This window comes from Salvelinus fontinalis, chromosome 26, assembly GCF_029448725.1.
Source record: "Salvelinus fontinalis isolate EN_2023a chromosome 26, ASM2944872v1, whole genome shotgun sequence".
NCBI lineage: Eukaryota > Metazoa > Chordata > Actinopteri > Salmoniformes > Salmonidae > Salvelinus > Salvelinus fontinalis.
This window is the reverse complement of record NC_074690.1, coordinates 33,248,895-33,268,946: the sequence shown is the minus strand read 5'-3', so window position 1 is coordinate 33,268,946 and position 20,052 is coordinate 33,248,895. Positions and strand designations below refer to the sequence as shown.

At 42.4% G+C, this 20,052-nt stretch overlaps 1 protein-coding gene across 2 annotated transcripts in view; it reads right to left on the bottom strand.

The window, feature by feature from the left end:
- Positions 1–20,052, bottom strand: part of spidr (scaffold protein involved in DNA repair) — an 80,019-nt gene that overhangs the window by 40,724 nt on the left and 19,243 nt on the right. For both annotated transcript variants that reach the window (XM_055883539.1, XM_055883538.1), the window contains exons 6-9: positions 14,230–14,489; positions 9,725–9,828; positions 5,679–5,967; positions 237–447 (exon numbers count right to left, since the gene is read on the bottom strand). In XM_055883539.1, coding sequence (XP_055739514.1) covers positions 237–447; positions 5,679–5,967; positions 9,725–9,828; positions 14,230–14,489 — 864 coding nt within the window. The remainder of the gene's footprint in view (positions 1–236; positions 448–5,678; positions 5,968–9,724; positions 9,829–14,229; positions 14,490–20,052) is intronic.

The window sequence follows — 20,052 nt, the reverse complement described above, 5'->3', positions numbered from 1 at the left end:
GTACCTGGACAAACATGGGAGAAAATTTGTGTTACTGAATTAAGATTTGAGACACTGACGACATAGCAGGTTAGCCCACACTGTACTTTACCCCACTGGTACTGATTGTGACTGTGTAGAGTGCAGACCCCAAAATAATAGGGCTAATCAAACCTGGGTTAACATCAATAGAATATAACTTTATTGTCCATTCTAGGTGGAATATCTGCCAGTAAATATAGTGAAACACAACCCACCTGTTTGACCGTGCCATCTCCCTCTGGTGAAGTCTTGTTGATCTCAAGCTGGCCAAATGACCTGGTCAGAGAGTATGGGCTGCATCTCTCTACTGGGACCAGGGCTCTGGGCAGGGACATGCTGGTTTGTTTGGTGTCAGAGTAGACCTTCTGGCTGAAGTGTGTGTTGAGAATAATGCTATTATGTTGGCCCTCAATCATGAGACTTTGCCTGTAGAGAAAAAAAGGGTTAATTTTGAAATATAGAGTAGAAGTTGTGTTGTACCAAATCTCGTTTAGTAAATTGACAGAAAACTATAGATGGTATTTGACTCGGTCATCTGTCACACAGGCAACATTCAGGTTAAAAGGAATGGAAAGATTGAGTAAACTAAAAGTATAGATTTAGGGGGGCTCTGTTCTTGCATAAGACTGCAGTAGCAGGAAGGCTGAAGAAGACGTACAATGAATGTCAAATGTAGATCGATTGATAAGATGGCAGCCGCCTCCACCTCCATCGGTCTCCTCACTCTCTAAACACCCTACCCCCAGGCACGTAGCAGATTCAGGTGGGTTAGCCTGCCCCCATGCTCCATGGAAAAATACAATTGAACTGATAAGTTTGGAATCTTTCGCTGTATAGAAAGCTGCATTTTCCACAACAGTGAATTCAGACAGGCTGTTCAGGATACTGTGAAAAGCGACAAGCCTGACCAAACATGCTTCACAGTACGCTCCAAATCCCTCAGAGAAAGTGGAGCTCTGTTTTTTATATGGTTGTTAACAGTTTCTTTCTTCCTGTTATTTTTTATAAACACCCTCAATTCAAATTCAGAATAGCAGCCTACGTACATTTCAGTTGGGGCTTAATAAAACTAGAAAGGAAATGTGTGCATTGCATGTCATTTGATGATCCTTTGCATGTAAAGAGGCTGATCAGTCTATTTTTTGTTTCCCTTTTATATCAGGAGAAACCATACTCACATTAATCAAGTAGTTAGAGAAAGATACTTAAAAAAAAAAATGTTTTATCAACAGTCAAGCATTTCAGCTTGTTAAGAATATTCACTTCATGCCCATCTGAACAATAATTTACCAGACAATGTCCATCCTTTGAAAACAATCCATCTAATTCAGATCGCATTATTTCTCTAAGTGTTTATTATGTGGATGATACAAAGGTCTGACTCAATATTTATTTTTGATGTGACATAGGTAATAACATGGCTTATAGTTGACTCAGGGTCAACCGCAGTCTCTGTGGCTTCAGCTTACATGTCCCAGCCTGCCTCTGACTGGTGATATGATGGAGGAGCCAGGGTAATAAAATCACACTTCATACAATGTAGATTACAGTTGCTTTCAATATAACAGATTTGATATTTGAGGTAATTGAGTCAACTTAAAAAAATATATGTTATCTAATATTCAGTAGGTGCACATTTCTGGTAGTGTCAATCATCAGGAAATTATAAATAATAGCTTGTTTTAAATGTTGTCCAGAAGTGAACAAGTGCACACACTCTAGTTCCACACGTGCAATGTTTTAGTTATCATTTAGCCTAAGACTTATCAATGTTAATAAAGCCTCTGAATATAAATAGGGTGCTTCAGCACACTCAATTAGTGTCAGTATCAAGGTTTTGAAAAACCTGTTTTCTACATTTAATCTATCAGTGTCAAGGCTATCCTAAAGGAGCAACAGGAAGTGTGACCCTGCACAGTGCAGGTGACTGTTGGGAACTAGTACACGTTCACTACGTGTCATCAGACAGGTAGTTAGGTTAAGGAGCGGCTGCTGTCGTCAGAGGCCGAGTCAGTGAGGTGAATAATGTCTGCAGGTATTTCCGCTCTGCTGCTGGCTGTCTGTGCTCTCTGCCCACTCACAAGGAGTGGGAGGCGGAAGGAGGGAGGGGCCCGGCCCACTCAGTGAAGGAGTATGGGGAGGGAACAATTCACGTGTCACACAGGAAGCTGATAGACAAAAGATCAATTTTACCAGCATCGCTAATTTGATGAATTCCTGGGTTTTTCCACTTTTGGCTGTTCTTTTTTGCTACTGTTATAGCCTCGCTACTGTGATTTTTCACTGTCTTTTTTACTGTTGTTTTTATTTATTTACTTACCTATTGTTCACCTAATACCTTTTTTGCACTGTTGATTAGAGCCTGTAAGTAAGCATTTCACTGTAAGGTCTACCTGTTGTATTCGGCGCACGTAACAAATAAACTTTGAATTGAAATGTAAGAGAATGAATGGCTACGAGGTTCAGCAATAGGCAAATAAGCTAGATTAATAGTTGGTCTACATCTCATTACCAAAATATGAAATTGGGTATAAAGAGCAGATTCTGTGGGTTATACACTGGAAAAAATATATAAACGCAACATTCAACAATTTAAATGAGTTACAGTTCATATAAGGTCGGTTGGAGATACTGCCAAATTCTCTACGACATTGGAGGTGGCTTATTGTAGAGAAATTAACATTCAATTCTCTGGCAATAGCTCTGGTGGACATTCCTGCAATCAGCATGCCAATTGCACACTCCCTCAAAACTTGAGACATCTGTGACATTGCACATTGCCTTTTATTGTCCACAGCACAAGGTGCCCCTATGTAATGATTATGCTGTTTAATCAGCTTCTTGATATGCCACACCTGTCAGGTGGATGGATTATCTTGTGCATATGGAACATTCCTGAGAACTTGTATTTCAGCTAAAAAAAATACAGGACCAGCACTTTACATGTTGCGTTTATATTTTTGTTCAGTATAAATTATTTTGCTTTCAATAAGTCAGTGGGAGACTACTCTTCTCCACTGCTGGTGAAAAACAATACAGCGAAAAGAGAACTGCTATGATATTGCTAAACCACTGATACACTACACTGTGTGTGTGCGCAATATGAGCCGCATGTGTTTTCAATCCTGTCCTCTTGACTTCTTCCACTCTGTTCCCAAATGCTCCAGAAAAAAAGCCCAGTGTTTTTTCCCGGGCCGGATTGCTGGAAATGACCTAACTACTCCACTGCCAGGAAGAGGTATCCGAAGCAGCATTCCCTTGAGCAGCTTTTGACGTCAGAGCACCGAGTAGGCCCTTGGACTTCCGCCAGGCCAGCTCAGAGCCTGAATATTCCAGAGCTGCATGCTGGACTCCCAAACTAAACCCCCAACAGCTGGAACCAGCCTCTGCCTTGCTCCCAAACAACTTCACACACCCCAACTACTCTGTGTATACACTGTGTATACACTACACCATTGCATAAGTTCCAGTAACGCATTATAACACATTTTGAAACAGAAAGTACAGGTAGGCCTATATTAGAAAATATAATTAAGATTTACATTTAACATTTTAGTCATTTAGCAAATGCTCTTATCCAGAGTGATTTACAATTAGTGTATTCATCTTAAAGGGATAGTTCACCCAAATTAACATTACAAAATGGCATTGGTTTCCTTACCCTGTATGCAGTCAATGTACAAGGTATGACAGCAATGCATGGTTGGTTTAGTTTCCCTGGCACTGTTTTCACATGCAAATGTTTTAGCATTCAAGTCATGTGACTGTTATTAGCATTTTTCAGGCATATTCAAATCATCTACAGTGCATTCAGAAAGTATTCAGACCCCTTGACTATTTCCACATTTTGTTACATTACAGCCTTATTCTAAAATTGAATAAATCGTTTTTTTTCGTTATCAATCTACACACAATACCCCATAATAACAAAGCAAAAACAGGAACACATTTTTAAACATTAAAAATAAGACTGGGGCCTTCTGAGTGGCACAGTGGTCTAAGGCACTGCATCGCAATGTTAGCTGTGCCACTAGATATTCTGGTTTGAGTCCAGGCTCTGTTGCAGCTGGCCACAACCGGGAGACCCATGGTGCAGCGCACAATTGGCCCAGCGTCGTCCGGGTTAGGGGAGGGTTTGGCCGGCATGGATGTTCCTATCCCATTGCGTACTAGTGACTCCTGTGGCGGGCCAGGCGCAATACACGCTGACACGGCCGTCAGGTGTACGGTGTTTCCTCCGACACATTGGTGTGGGTTAAGCGGGCGTTGTGTCAAGAAGCAGTGCGGCTTGGCTGGGTTGTGTTTCGGAGGACGCACAGCTCTCGACCTTCGCCTCTCCCGTGTCCGTACGGAAGTTGTAGCGATGGGACAAGACTGTAACTACCAATTGGATACCATGAAATTGGGGAGATTTTTTTTTTTTTTTTATAAAAACTTAAATATCACATTTACATAAGTATTCAGACCCTTTACTCAGTAATTTGTTGGCAAAGATTACAGCATTGAGTCTTCTTGGGGACGCTACAAGCGTATTTAGGGAGTTTCTCCCATTCTTCTCCGCAGATCCTCTCAGGGTAAATTTGCAAACATTTCTAAAAACCTGTTTTCGCTTTGTCATTATGGGGTACTGTAGATGGATGAGGGAAATTATTTATTTAATCCATTTTAGAACAAGGCTGTAACGTAACATGTGGAAAAAGGGAAGGAAGGTCTGAATACTTTCCAAATGCACTGTATAAGTGACTTTGTTGAGCTTCACAATCAATTTTAGATACTTTTGGATGATTTGGACATGGTGCGTGAAAAATGCTAATATCGGTCCCATGACTTGAATGGGATTTGTGCCACAAATGCTAAAACTGTAGCATGTGGAAACAGTGCCAGGGAAACTAAACCAAAGCATGAATTGCTGTCATACCTTGTCAATAGACTGCTTACAGTGAGTACTTTTACACAATGCGAATATTGCGGATAGTCAGATTAATATAATAATTTGATTAAAACGTTTACATGCTTTGGAAGAAGAACGATTTCCCAAATAATCCTGTTTACATGGACACATCTGAAATCAGGCTACCTGATGGCCCTCTGACAAATGCAGAAAATCGAAATAAGCGTTATACCACAGCAACCGTGTTATTTTTGGGAAGCATATTTGATTGTGAGTTTGGACGTAAAGTTTGTATGTGAAAACTACTTCTAAGATGCATACATTCAGTAGTTCTGAACTCTTCACTTGCGCTGAAGAGGGAGACTCGCTTGGCTGGTGCTAACACAGGCACAGTTCAAATACACTGGAACGAACGCCTTTTATTGCTCAGAAAATCAGGTGTTTAAAAACGCCATATGCTTACTTTGATTTTGACCTCACGCCGATTATGATTAGTATAACTTTGTAATTTGGGTAACTATCCCTCTAAGATAGCTAGGTGAGACAACCACATATCACAGTCGAAGTACATTCTCCCTCTAAGTAATTATCAGCAAAGTCAGTGATAGTAGGAAAAGACAAGTGCAGGAAACAATGACTATAGTTTTGCTGCATGAGGAAGATGTGTAGATAACAATGACTTGGGCATTTCCACTTTCAATATTAAAGTGATTACTTGACACCATAACTTTGCATTATTAACTATTGCAGACTAATGCTCTCTCACCATGGTGGGTATATATGGATGAGGTCTCGAGGCGCAGGCATGAGCTGAGCAGTCGTCTCCTTACTGAACAGTACCAGGACCCGAGCTCTGTTTGTGGTGGAGAGAAGAGGGGTGTGGTCTGTAGCAGAGGGATTGTGCTGTTCAGGTCTTGTCATTGTGGTGTTGGTGTTGAATGGAGGCCTGTGGTGGCCTGTAGCATGGGGGTGGTGTTGCTCACACAGGGCCAGCTGCATGCAGCTCTCCTCCTGGACTGACAGGACCTCCAGCACCAGCACCCCAGGCTTATCGACTGGAGGAGAGACAAGAACAACACAGATGGTGTGTGATGTGAGTGTCTATGTGGGTCACTCGCCTCACAGGGTTGGGGTCAATTCAGTTTTCAATTAAGGAAGTTAAATAGAAATTCACTTCCTGGATCTGAAAAAAGTATTCAGAACAGTTTCACTCAGTGTCACTCATAATGTAATATCTCTTATGACAGTGATTATGTGAATGAATAAAGTAGGCTATAACTATTATACTGTTATGAAATGCAGAAACTGGAAAGCTCATACATTCAATGAGGTTCTTGCAAATGCTATTGGGTCAATCTTGTGTGCCTGCCGCATCCAGCAAGCTGAGAGTGGCTCTAAAGAACAAAACATGCCCAACGTCCCAAATCAAACAAACCTGCCATAGACAAATAAGCAGAGTGTGACTTAGCTCAATGTAATGTGTGTGTGTAACACTGACCATCTATCATGCCGTTTTGTGATGTGAATCAAGACCATATCAGTGCACTCCAATTCAATGCAAGACAAAGCAACTCTACGTTGGAGTATGTGACTATCACTGATGTTTGCCTGAGGGGATTGTCAACAGGAGAGTAAATCAAAGTCAGCACTAAGTGGAAGGAATTGTTAGAACATGTATCATATCCAGAGATATGTTCCTCCATTTGGCACACAAGACATACTATAATACTAAACTGAACAAAAATATAAATGCTATACAAAATGATATACAGTTCATATAAGGATATGTATATAAGGATATATAAATAAATTCATTAGGCCCTAATCTATGGATTTTACATGACTGGGCAGGGGTGCAGCCATGGGTGGGCATAGGCCACCCACAGGGGAGCCAGGTTCCAGCCAATCAGAATTCATTTTTACCCACAAAGGGGCTTTATTACTGACAGAAATACTCCCCCACATTTCTTCAGCATGCCAGCGGCCATTGAAGGTGAGCATTTGCCTACTGAAGTCGGTTACAACGCCAAACTGTAGTCAGGTCAAGACCCTGGTGAGGACGACAAGCACGCAGATGAGCTTCCTTGAGATGGTTTCTAACAGTGTGTGCATAAAATCTTAGTCTAGGTAACCCCCAGTTTCAACAGATGTCCGGGTGGGCTGGTCTCAGACGATCCTGCAGGTGAAGAAGCCGGATGTGGAGGTCCTGGGCTAGCGTGGTTACCCGTGGTCTGCGGTTGTGAAGCCGGTTGGAAATACTGCCAAATTCTCTAAAACGAAGTTGGAGGTGGCTTACGGTAGAGAAAGGAACATTAAAGTATCTGGCAACAGCTCTGGAACATTCCTGCAGTCAGCATGCCAAATGCACTCCCACAAAAACTTGACATCTGTGGCATTGTGTTCTGACAAAACTGTGGCATTTTACTGTCCCCAGCACAAGGTGCACCTGTGTAATGATCCTGCTGTTTAATCAGTTTCTTGATATGCCACACCTGTGAGATTGATGGATTATCTTGGCAAAGGAGAAATGCTTACTAACAGGACTGTAAACAGGACTGTGAGAAATAAGCTTTTTGTATGCATGTAACATTCCTGGGATCTTTTATTTCAGCTCATGAAACATGACTTTACGTGTTGCGTTTATATTTGTGTTCAGTATATAACAATGATAGTGAACCCTTTATTAGTGGGCAGGTGAATACAGGAAAGACTGAATGGAGTCCTCCTTCTGACCTGCAATAAACAAATAAATCTAGTCGAATAGTGTGTGAAGAAATAACATCAATGACTGACACACACAATTTTGCCAAACACACACACAGCTTATTCTCGTGAGGATGAACATGTTTGTTATAGCTGGTGCTGAGCGATTATTGTTTTTTGAGGTTGGTTCAGTTTCATTTCAATTATTTAAAAATAATTTAAATTTAAAAAACATTAAATGCACTATGCATTACGCGGGTTGACTGCTGTAAAACAGAATAAAACTATTAATAAAAGTCCCATGATAGTAATGACTGCTCATCACTGTTTAATTTGATGACTTTATTTCATTCCAAGTCATCATCTCATTTCTATAGAGCAAAATCCATCTTACTAGTTCTTCAAAGTAAATAAGGCAAACTTTAATGACTGCCGAATACCAATTATCAGTCACTTAGATTCTGTACTTTCAGGTAGAGATACTGCACCGTGCAAAGCAACTGCTCTCGATCCCTCTTGATTGCACATTCTTGTCTCTTATGTATCGGGCAAAACAAAAACACAGATCGGAAAAGTAGGCGCGCAACGGATTATAATCATTGTAGTTAATTAACATGTTTTCTGCTATGAACTATGTTGAATATTGGCCAGTTGGAAACTACGAGTCCCTACTAAATCACAGTTTGTGCTTCATCCAAAGAAACTGCGTAATGAGCACACAATATATATCTATATATATTTATTTTTTTTAATTAATGGAATTCAAATAATTAAACTTAAGTTTTAGTTGTTAATCGCTCAGCACTAATAATAGGTGAAGCTAGTTGTGTTGTAATAACTGCCGGTGTTATTGTTTAAGAGCAGGTGGTCGTAAATCAAGGTGAGAAAGTCAACAAACAAAAGTGCCAACACAGGTATGCAGTATAGCACACAGAACATTGTTATGATCCAGGACGAGGGCCAAATACTCACACTAGATGTCAAATGATTCTAAAAATGAGGCCAAGTTAGAGCAAATTTCTTCTCCTTAACACTATCTTCTACAAGTTCTTCTCGCACTCTGATGAAAGACAATCAAGCCATCTAACTGACCTACTGACTGAACGGGAGATGGAAAAGGTAGACGTTTTTTTGGTTGTTTTTTCCACGATCAACTGTCACATTAAAATAGTGGTTTAACCTAATTATCTAGGAGCCAATGACAATGAGGGTAGACTCGTGCTTTGGTAGTACCATGGAAAGAAAACATAAGTCAGTAAGCAGAGTGCTTCCTGTCACCTACATACTGGCCCCGACCAAACAAATTCACTGCTGTCACAATTATCAACGAGCAACCAGCATTTCCTCCACACGCTTCAGCTCCAGTCTTCACGTGACCACAGATCTGAGCAGAAAAATCACGCCTGCCTGAGAGATTGACTTCTATCTCAGAGAACGCATCAAATCAAAGTTAATGTTGAACCATTAACGGAGAATACTTAGCGTACGTAGGAATGTGTGGTGTGGAATGTAACGGTGACTAGGGATCCTTTCATAAGCCCTTCTGGGTTTCTATATTCACAGAGCACATGGTTACTTCTGCATGTCTGTTGCTGTTTCTCAGTTTTACATGTCAAATAAAAAACTCTGTAGCCTAATACCTGCGCCTATAGTGTAGTGATGGGGAGAGAAAACAATCAATACAGTGACAAATCAGGATATTATTTTGGACATTTTGATATCGTATCGTTTTGACCATCGCATTACTATTTTTGCGCTAGTTAGTTGTATCTTTACCAAAGGTCCAGTATTTTTCCTTCATAGCTTCTTCTCCATCTTTTTAAATACAGGCAATTTTGTTTTGCGATCAAAACTAGTTCTCATGGCTCTCTCTTGTCCCTCTGCAGCAGACATACGGTGAGCAATATGTTTGGAACATCGAATCGCAATAAATTTGCAGTGTCGAAACGGAATACATATCGGATCGTGAGAATCGCAATATATATCGTACCGGTACCAAAGTATCGTGATAATATCACATCTATTGTATCGTGAGGTCCCTGGCAACTGCCAGCCCTACTACACTGGTGTCAAACACGAACTTGTGCGTTTTTTTGTTGTCTGTATTACCTGTGGCTGTAGTAGTAGTGTGAGAGATGGACTGGTGCCTCCAGAAGCTGATGGCTGACCTCTGTCTGCACTGGAGTCGGTTCAGTCGCTCCGCCATGCCGCCACTGTATCAAACACACACACACACACAACGTCAATATCCCCAAGAATACTGTATAAATAGCGCTCAATACAGGCTAAACTACTTTAAATCGATTTATAAGAAGTGAACATTATTCTGTGCTGTGCATCCACCTGTGCAGTGCACCCAAGCCATAGATTGCTACCATCAGGCAAATGGTACCAGAGCATTGGTTCTCAGACCAACAGCCTCTGAGACAGCTTCTACCCCCAAGCCATAAGACTGCTAATTAGCCAGACTGCTAAAGAGTCAATTAAATGTCACCCAAACGACCTGCACTGACTATCTTCCACTGAAATTTCGCACACTCACTAGACCATATACATACACTGAACAAAAACATAAAAACGCAACATGCAACAATTTCAACGATTTTACAGTTCATATAAGATAAAACAGTCAATAGGAACAAATTAGGCCCTAATCTATGGATTTCACGACTGGGCAAGAGCGCAATTAGAATTAGTTTTTCCCCCCAAAAGGGCTTTATTACAGACAGAAATAGTCAGTATCATCAACTGTCCGGGTGGCTGGTCTGAGATAGTCCCGTAGGTGAAGAAATCGGATGTGTAAGTCCTGGGCTGGAGTGGTTACACGTGGTCTGCAGTTAAACGTACTGCCAAATTCTCGAATCCGGATGAACGTACTGCCAAATTCTCTAAAACCACTTTGGAGCGGCTTAGAGTTATTTGCATTCAAATCTCTGGCAACATTTCTGCAGTCAACATGCCAATTGCACACTCCCTTGAGACATCTGTGGCATTGTGTTGTGTGACACAACTGCACATTTTAGAGTCCCCAGCACAAGGTTCCCCTGTGTAATGACTATGCTGTTTAAATCAGCTTCTTGATATGCCACACCTGGCAGATGGATGGATTACATTGGCAAAGGAGAAATGCTTACTAAACAGGGATGTAAACAAATCTATCCACAATGAGAGAAAACATTTGTGCGTATGGAACATTACTGGGATCTTTTACTGGGATCTTTTACTTTATATCTTTTATTTCACTTTACGTGTAGCGTTTATATTTTTGTTCAGTATACAGTGCATTTGGAAAGTTTTCAGACCCCTTGACTTTTTCCATATTTTGTTACTTTACAGGCTTATTATAAAACGACTAAAATAATAATTGGGAATAAATAGTATTCAGACGCTTTGCTATGAGACTTGAAATTGAGCTCAGGTGGATCCTGTTTCCATTGATCATCCTTGAGATGTTTCTACAACTTGATTTGAGTCCACTCGTGGTAAATTCAATTGATTGGATATGATTTGGAAAGGCACACACCTATCAATATATCCCACAGTTGACAGTGCATGTCAGAGCAAAAACTAAGCCATGAGGTCGAAGGAATTGTCCGTAGAGCTACGAGACAGGATTGTGTCAAGGCACAAATCTGGGGAAGGTTACCTAAACATTTCTATAGCATTGAAGGTCCCCAGGAACACAGTGGCCTCCATCATTCTTAAAGGGAAGAAGTTTGAAATCAACAAGATCCTTCCTCGAGCTGGCCGCCCGGCCAAACTGAGCAATCGGGGGAGAAGAGCCTTGATCAGGGAGGTGACCAATAACCGATGGTCATTCTGACAGAGCTCCTCTGCGGAGATGGGAGAACCTTCAGAAGGACAACCATCTCTGCAGCACTCTACCAATCAGGCCTTTATGGTAGAGTGGCCAGATAGAAGCCACTCCTCAGCAAAAGGCACATGACAGCCTGCTTGGAGTTTGCCAAAAGGCTCCTAAAAGACTCTCAGACCATGAGAAACAAGATTCTCTGGTCTGATGAAACCAAGATTGAACTCTGGCCTGAATGCCAAGAGTCACATCTGGAGGAAACCTGGCAACATCTATACGGTGAAGCATGGTGGCAGCATCAGGCTGTGGGGATGTTTTTCAGCGGCAGGGACTGGGAGACTAGTCAGGATCGAGGGGAAAATAAACAGAGAAAAGTACAGAGAGATCCTAGATGAAAACCTGCTCCAGAGCTACCTAATAAGACCCCGAGGCTGTTATCACTGCCAAAGGTGCTTCAACAAAGTAAAGTACTGAGTAAAGGGTCTGAAAACTGTAAATGTTATACTTTTTAATTTATTTTTAATACATTTGCAAACATTTCTAAACTGTATTTGCTTTGTCATTATGGGATGTGTGTGTCGATTGATGAGGGGGAAAAAAAATCGATACATTTTTAAATAAGGCTGTAACGTAACAAAATGTGGGAAAAAACAAGTGGTCTGAATACTTTCTGAATGCACTGTACACACACACACAGAGAGAACAAAAATTCTCTCACTCAGCAAAATACTACGTGAGTGAAAGTATAAAATTATTTGGTTTTAAACATACCTATGGATCAAAATTAAAAGTAGAAATAATTTCAAATTCCTTATATTAAGTAACCCCGATTTTATTTACACAAAGCCAGGGGAACACTCAGACATAACCTACAAACTAAGCATGTGTGTATAGTGAGTCAGCCAGATCAGAGGCAGTAGAGATGACCAGGGATGTTGATAAGTGTGAGAATTTCACAATTTTCCTGTCCTGCTAAGCATTCAAAATGTAACAAGTACTTTTGGGTGTGAGGGAAAATGTATGGAGTAAAAAGTGCATCATTTTATTTAGAAATGTAGTGAAGTAAAAGTTGTCCAAAATATAAATAGTGAAGTACAGATTCCCAAAAAACATAGTACTTAGTAGTACTTTAAAGTATTTTTACTTAAGTACTTTACACCACTGTGTACAACTGAATAATTTCAGCACAAACTGTTAGAAACCATCTCAGGGAAACTCATCTGCGTGCTCGTCGTCCTCACCAGGGTCTTGACCTGAACACAGTTCGGTGTCATAACCGACTTCAGTGGGCAAATGCTCACCTTCGATGGCCACTGGCACACTGGAGAAGTGAGCTCTTCACGGATGAATCCCGGTTTCAACTGTACCGGGCATACGGCAGACGTACGGGCAAGTGTTTTTTTCTGATGTCAACGTTGTTAACAGAGTGCCCCATTGTGGCGGTGGGGTTATGGTATGGACAGGTATAAGCTACATACAACGAACACAATTGCATTTTATCGATGGCAATTTGAATGCACAGAGATACTGTGATGAGATCCTGAGGCACATTGTCGAGCACTTCATCAGCCGCCATCACATCATGTTGTAGCATGATAATGCACAGCCCCATGTCTCAAGGATCTGTACACAATTCCAGGAAGCTGAAAACGTCTCAGTTCCTCCGTGTTTGGGACGCTATGGATCGACGTGTACAACAGTGTTCCAGTTCCCGCCAATATCCAGCAACTTCACACTGCCATTGAAGAGAAGTAGGACAACATTCCACAAGGCCGCAATCTACAGCCTGATCAACTCTATGCGAAGAAGATGTGTCGCGCTGCATGAGGCAAATGGTGGTCACACCAGATACTGACTGGTTTTCTGATCCACACCCCTACCTTTTTAAAAACGGTATCTGTGAACAACAGATCCATTTCTATATTCCCAGCCATATGAAATCCATAGATTAGGGCCTAATTTATTTATTTCAATTGACTGATTTCCTTATATGAACTCTGCTCTGTTCTTTATTTTACTCTTAATAATAATAGTAATAATAATAATAATATCTATCCTGACGCATAGTCACTTTACCCTGCCTTCATGTACTTATCTACCTCGAACCTCATACACATTGATCTGGTACTGGTACTCCCTGTGTATACCTACATTCTTGTGTATTTTATTTTATTCTCCGTGTTACCACTTTATTTTTATCTTTAAACTCTGCATTGTTGGGAAGGGCTCGTAAGCAAGCCTTTCACGGTAAAGTCTACGCCAGTTGTACTCGGCGCATTTGACAAATACAATTCTATTTGATCAACTGTAGAAATACAAAGGAATCACAAAGCAGTAGTTTGTTATGGTACTCTGTGGAGAAAGATTGTCTTATCCGAGGGTCTTAACTATGACAGTGACATTTGGCACCCACATGTCGTCACCCAGGTGGCCCTTTGATCAGCAGCATCGCCCTGGAAACATCCGCAGACGGTGTGTGTGTGTGTGTATGTGACTCGCGATGATCATGATGATTATTTCCCTCGCATTGCTTCTCATTATCCAAGAGCTAACCCAGGGGTAAGCAACCCTGGTCCTGGAATGTAGCAGAGACTTAATGTTTTTGATTTACCCGACCTGGAAGACCAGGTGTGTTGAATTTAGGCAATCACAGAACTGATCAATTAGCTCAGTTGGTCGTGTGTGGTGCCTAGTTGGAACACAATCCTGCAGTACACTCCAGGAACAGGGTTGCCTACCCCTGATCGAACCTATTATGAGATCATAAATGCTTATTAAAAAAAAAGTTATTTAGTAGTCGAACCTTTGAAACGTCCTTTTCTTTTTGCTGGAGTCCTCTGGGGTCTTGGAGTTCCTGTCGGTCTGTTTCTGGGGCGTCTGCAGCGCTGCCTGAGCGGACCTGACCCAGTCACTGACTGACCTTCTGCTGCCCTCCCCTTCCCCAGCCCCAGTATGCAGAGGACACTCAGCCACAACCCCAGCCTCCAGTCTGTTCTGGCTTAGGGTGTCATGGCTCTCTCCCTCTCCATCAGACAGGTAGTCTGAGATGTCCGTGTCTGTCACCTGGGGATGAATAGTCTATTATTATGAGCTTTACACATAACATGATATCAGTGCAATATGTTAATTCCAAAAGGTCATACTTTGGCAGAAGTATTTTCCTTCATTCAAAGGAGTATGTTTTCATCTTAGTTCCAACACTTGGGTGCTAATATGTGGCATATCAGCACGTGTCATGTGTTCTTGTACAATATGATCAAAAACCCTTCTTAAAAACTGTCATCAATGATGATTAAGGTACACATGTGGAACCATTAAGAGTGGGCACAAAGGAACAAGCCGTTACACTAACAATAACAGAACGCTCTGTCTCATTGGGCACACACACAGCACACCTGAGGATATCAGTTCCCATGTAGAGAAATCCAAAACACTCTCCACCCTGTCATGTGCAGACAAGACCAGCATACCAGCCCCCTTTCCCTGTTAGCCACCCACACCACCCCAGCCTACGCAGCAGCCGAGCAGCGTGCTCTCTTATTTGATTCAACTTGACCCTGCTAGGCGGAGTGCCAGCAGATGTCACACTAACTAGCTAGAGAGCAGGAACACGATGTTCCTGGCCCATGCTCAAAAATGTGTTCACTCACCCTGCCTGCACGGCACTGGATGCATTGTAAGTAAATACAGAGCTCACACAGCTCTCTCTCAGCCTATGAGGGCGAGGTCCTGCCTCCTAGCTGACATGTTGTTGCTGAACCAACAGTAGTAAAAGGCTAGTTTACAACCATGATGGCACGGCGCAGATGGGGTGCAGGTTATTAACCCTGTTGGCTGCTGACATCCGAGGCAAACCTGGGTTCAAATACTATTGGAACTCATTCAAATAGTTTGAGTGATCACTTTAGCCTACCAGTGCCTGGACTGCCAACACAGGTGGGCGGAGTTTGTACTTTTGGAGACTTTTCTATTACACTCAATCAATCACACCTATTTGAAAAATACTTCAAATAATATTAAACCCAGATCTCGGCTTTGGAGGTTTAGCTTGAGCTTGGGTGTGGATCTGCCTTCATCTGGGAAGTGGCTAGCTGGCTATCCTCATGTACTCTTGAAATAAAGCATCAGTACGCATGCTCCTCTTCCTCGCTACCCACCACACAGTTCTAGATCAATAATAAAAATGAAATGAGTACTACGCTGGAAAACACAGATCAAGTGAGTCAGCCGAGCCATGTGTTTTGTTTCAGCTTTATACGGAACAATAAATCCCTCCTTTTGGATTGAGACCTCAAAGTCCATTTCCTGTCAGATCCAGTTTGATTTACTATTGATAGTAACCACCTCATCCTTTGCGGAGAGTGGGAAGTACTAACTCTTTCCCTTCTGACCCAAACTGTAGTCAAAAGGAAAGGGAAATGGATAGCCACTGATCAGAATAGGATAGGGAAACACTAGCTTTTACACTGAACAAAAATATAAACACAACATGTGAAGTGTTTGTCCCATGTTTCATGAGCTGACATCCCAGAAATTATCCATACGCACAAAAACCTTATTTCTCTCAAATGTGGATCATTACACAGTTGCACCTTGTGCTGAGGACAATAAAATGCCACAATTGTCACAACACAATGCCACTGGTGTCTCAAATTGAGGGAGTGTGCAATTGGCATGCTGACTGCAGGAATGTCCATCAGAGCTGTTACCAGAGAATTGAAAATTAATTTCTCTAGCATAAGCTGCCTCCAATGTACACTACCATTCAAAAGTTTGGGGTCACTTAGAAATATCTTGTTTTTGAAAGAAAACCACATTTTTTGTACATTAAAATGACATCAAATTGATCAGAAATACAGTGTAGACATTGTTAATGTTGTAAATGACTATTGTAGCTGGAAACGGTTGATTTTTGATGGAATATCTATATACAGTGGGAAGAACAAGTATTTGATACACTGCCGATTTTGCAGGTTTTCCTACTTACAAAGAATGTAGAGGTCTGTAATTTTTACCATAGGTACACTTCAACTGTGAGAGACGGAATCTAAAATCCAGAAAATCACATTGTATGATTTTTAAGTAATTAATTTGCTTTTTTCAATGACGGCCTCGGAACAGTGGGTTAACTGCCTTGTTCAGGGGCAGAACAACATATTTTTACCTTGTCTGCTCGGGGATTTGATCTTGCAACCTTTCGGTTACTAGTCCAGCGCTCTAACAACTAGTGTACCTATCAGTCAATTTAAAATAAATAGAAGGCCAGCTGTTATTCTGGCTGTTTATTTACCACCATAGACAGACGCTGGCACTAAGACCGCACTCAGTCAGCTGTATAAGGAAATAAGCAAACAGGAAAAACTCACCCAGAGGCGGCGCTCCAAGCGGCCGGAGACTTCAATGCAGGGAAAGTTAAATCAGTTCTACCAAATTTCTATCAACATGTTAAATGTGCAACCAGAGGGAGAAAAAAAATCTAGATCACCTGTACTCCACACACAGAGACGCGTACAAAGCTCTCCCTCGCCCTCCATTTGGTAAATACGACCACAACTCTATCCTCCTGATTCCTGCTTACAAGCAAAAATTAAAGCAGGAAGCACAAGTGACTCGGCCTATAAAAAAAAGTGGTCAGATGAAGCAGATGCTAAACTACAGGACTGTTTTGCTATCACAGACTGGAACATGTTCTGGGATTCTTCCGATGGCATTGAGGAGTACACCACATCAGTCACTGGCTTCATCAATAAGTGCATCGAGGACGTCGTCCCCACAGTGACTGTACGTACAGTCGTGGTCAAATGTTTTAAGAATGACACAAATATACATTTTCACAAAGTCTGCTGCCTCAGTTTGTATGATAGCAATTTGCATATACTTCAGAATGTTATGAAGAGTGATCAGATGAATTGCAATTAATTGCAAAATCCCTCTTTGCTATGCAAATTAACTGAATCCCCCAAAAACATTTCCACTGCATTTCAGCCCTGCCACAAAAGGACCAGCTGACATCATGTCAGTGATTCTCTCGTTAACACGGGTGTGAGTGTTGACGAGGACAAGGCTGGAGATCACTCTGTCATGCTGATTGAGTTCAAATAACAGACTGGAAGCGTCAAAAGGAGGGTGATGCTTGGAATTATTGTTCTTCCTCTGCCAATCATGGTTACCTGCAATGAAACACGTGCCATCATCATTACTTTGCACAAAAAGGGTTTCACAGGCAAGGATATTTCTGCCGGAAAGATTGCACCTAAATCAACCATTTATTAGATCATCAAGAACTTCAAGGAGAGCGGTTCAACTGTTGTGAAGAAGGCTTCAGGGCGCCCAAGAAAGTCCCTCAAGTGCCAGGACCGTCTCCTAAAGTTGATTCAGCTGCGGGATCGGGGCACCACCAGTACAGAGCTTGCTCAGGATTGGCAGCAGGCAGGTGAGTGCATCTGCACGAACAGTGAGGCGAAGACTTTGAGGATGGCCTGTTGTCAAGAAGGGCAGCAAAGAAGCCACTTCTCTCCAGGTAAAACATCATTGACCGACTGATATTTTGCAAAAGGTACAGGGATTGGACTGCTGAGGACTGGGGTAAAGTCATTTTCTCTGATGAATCCCCTTTCTGATTGTTTGGGGCATCCGGAAAAAAGCTTGTCAAGCGAAGACAAGGTGAGCGCTACCGTCAGTCCTTTGTCATGCCAACAGTAAAGCATCCTGAGACCATTCATGTGTGGGGTTGCTTCTCAGCCAAGGGAGTGGGCTCACTCACAATTTTGCTTAAGAACACAGCCATGAATAAAGAAATGTACTAACACATCCTCCGAGAGCAACTTCTCCCAACCATCCAGGAACAGTTTGGTGACGAACAATGCCTTTTCCAGCATTATGGAGCACCTTGCCATAAGGCAAAAGTGATAACTAAGTGGCTCGGGGAACAAAACATCGATATGTTGGGTCCATGGCCAGAAAACTCCCCAAAACTTAATCCCATTGAGAACGTGTGGTCAATCCACAAGAGGCGGGTGGACAAACAAACTCCCACCAATTCTGACAAACTCCAAGCATTGATTATGCATGAATGGGCTGCCATCAGTCAGATGTGGCCCAGAAGTTAATTGACAGCATGTCAGGGCAGATTGCAGAGGTCTTGAAAAAGAAGGGTGAACACTGCAAATATTGACTCTTTGCATGAACTTCATGTAATTGTCAATAAAACCCTTTGACACTTATGAAATGCTTGTAATTATACTTCATTATTCCATAGTAACACCTGACAAAAATATCTAAAGCCACTGAAGCAGCAAACTTTGTGGAAATTAATATTTTTGTCATTCTCAAAACTTTTGGCCACGACTGTACATACCCCAACCAGAAGCCATGGATTACAGGCAACATTCGCACTGAGCTAAAGGGTAGAGCTGCTGCATTCAAGGTGCGGGACTCTAACCCGGAAGCTTACAAGAAATCCTGCTATACCCTGCGACGAACCATCAAACAGGCAAAGCGTCAATACAGGGCTAAGATTGAATCAGACTACACCGGCTCCGACAATCATCTTATGTGTCAGGGCTTGCAAACTAATAGAGACTACAAACGGAAGCACAGTCACGAGCTGCCCAGTGACACGAGCCTACCAGGCTTCGAGGCAAGCAACACTGAGGCATGCATGAGAGCATCAGCTGTTCCGGAACACTTTGTGATCACGCTCTCTGTAGCCGACGTGAGCAAGACCTTTAAACAGGTCAACATACACAAGGCTGCGGGGCCAGACGGATTACCAGGACGTGTGCTCCGGGCATGTGCTGACCAACTGGCAGGTGTCTTCACTGACATTTTCAACATGTCCCTGTCCGAGTCTGTAATACCAACATGTTTCAAGCAGACCAACATAGTCCATGTGCCCAAGAACACAAAGGCAACCTGCCTAAATGAATACAGACACGTAGCACTCACGTCCGTAGCCATGAAGTGCTTTGAAAGGTTGGCAATGGCTCACAACACCATTATCCCAGAAACACTAGACCCACTCCAATTTGCATACCGCCCAAACAGATCCACAGATGATGCAATCTCTATTGCACTCCACACTGCCCTTTCCCACCTGGACAAAAGGAACACCTATGTGAGAATGCTATTCATTGACTACAGCTCAGCGTTCAACACCATAGTACCCTCAAAAGCTCATCACTAAGCTACGGGTCCTGGGACTAAACACCTACCTCTACAACTGGATCCTGGACTTCCTGACGGGCCGCCCCCAGGTGGTGAGGGTAGGTAGCAACACATCTGCCACACTGATCCTCAACACTGGAGCTCCCCAGGGGTGCGTGGTCAGTCCCCTCCTGTACTCCCTGTTCACCGACAACTGCATGGCCAGGCACGAGTCCAACACCATCATTAAGTTTGCAGACGACACAACATTGGTAGGCCGGATCACCGACAACAACGAGACAGCCTATAGGGAGGAGGTCAGAGACCTGGCCGGGTGGTGCCAGAATAACAACCTATCCCTCAACGTAACCAAGACTAAGGAGAAGCTTGTGGACTACAGGAAAAGGAGGACCGAGCACGCCCCCATTCTCATCGACGGGGCTGTAGTGGAGCAGGTTGAGAGCTTCAAGTTCCTTGGTGT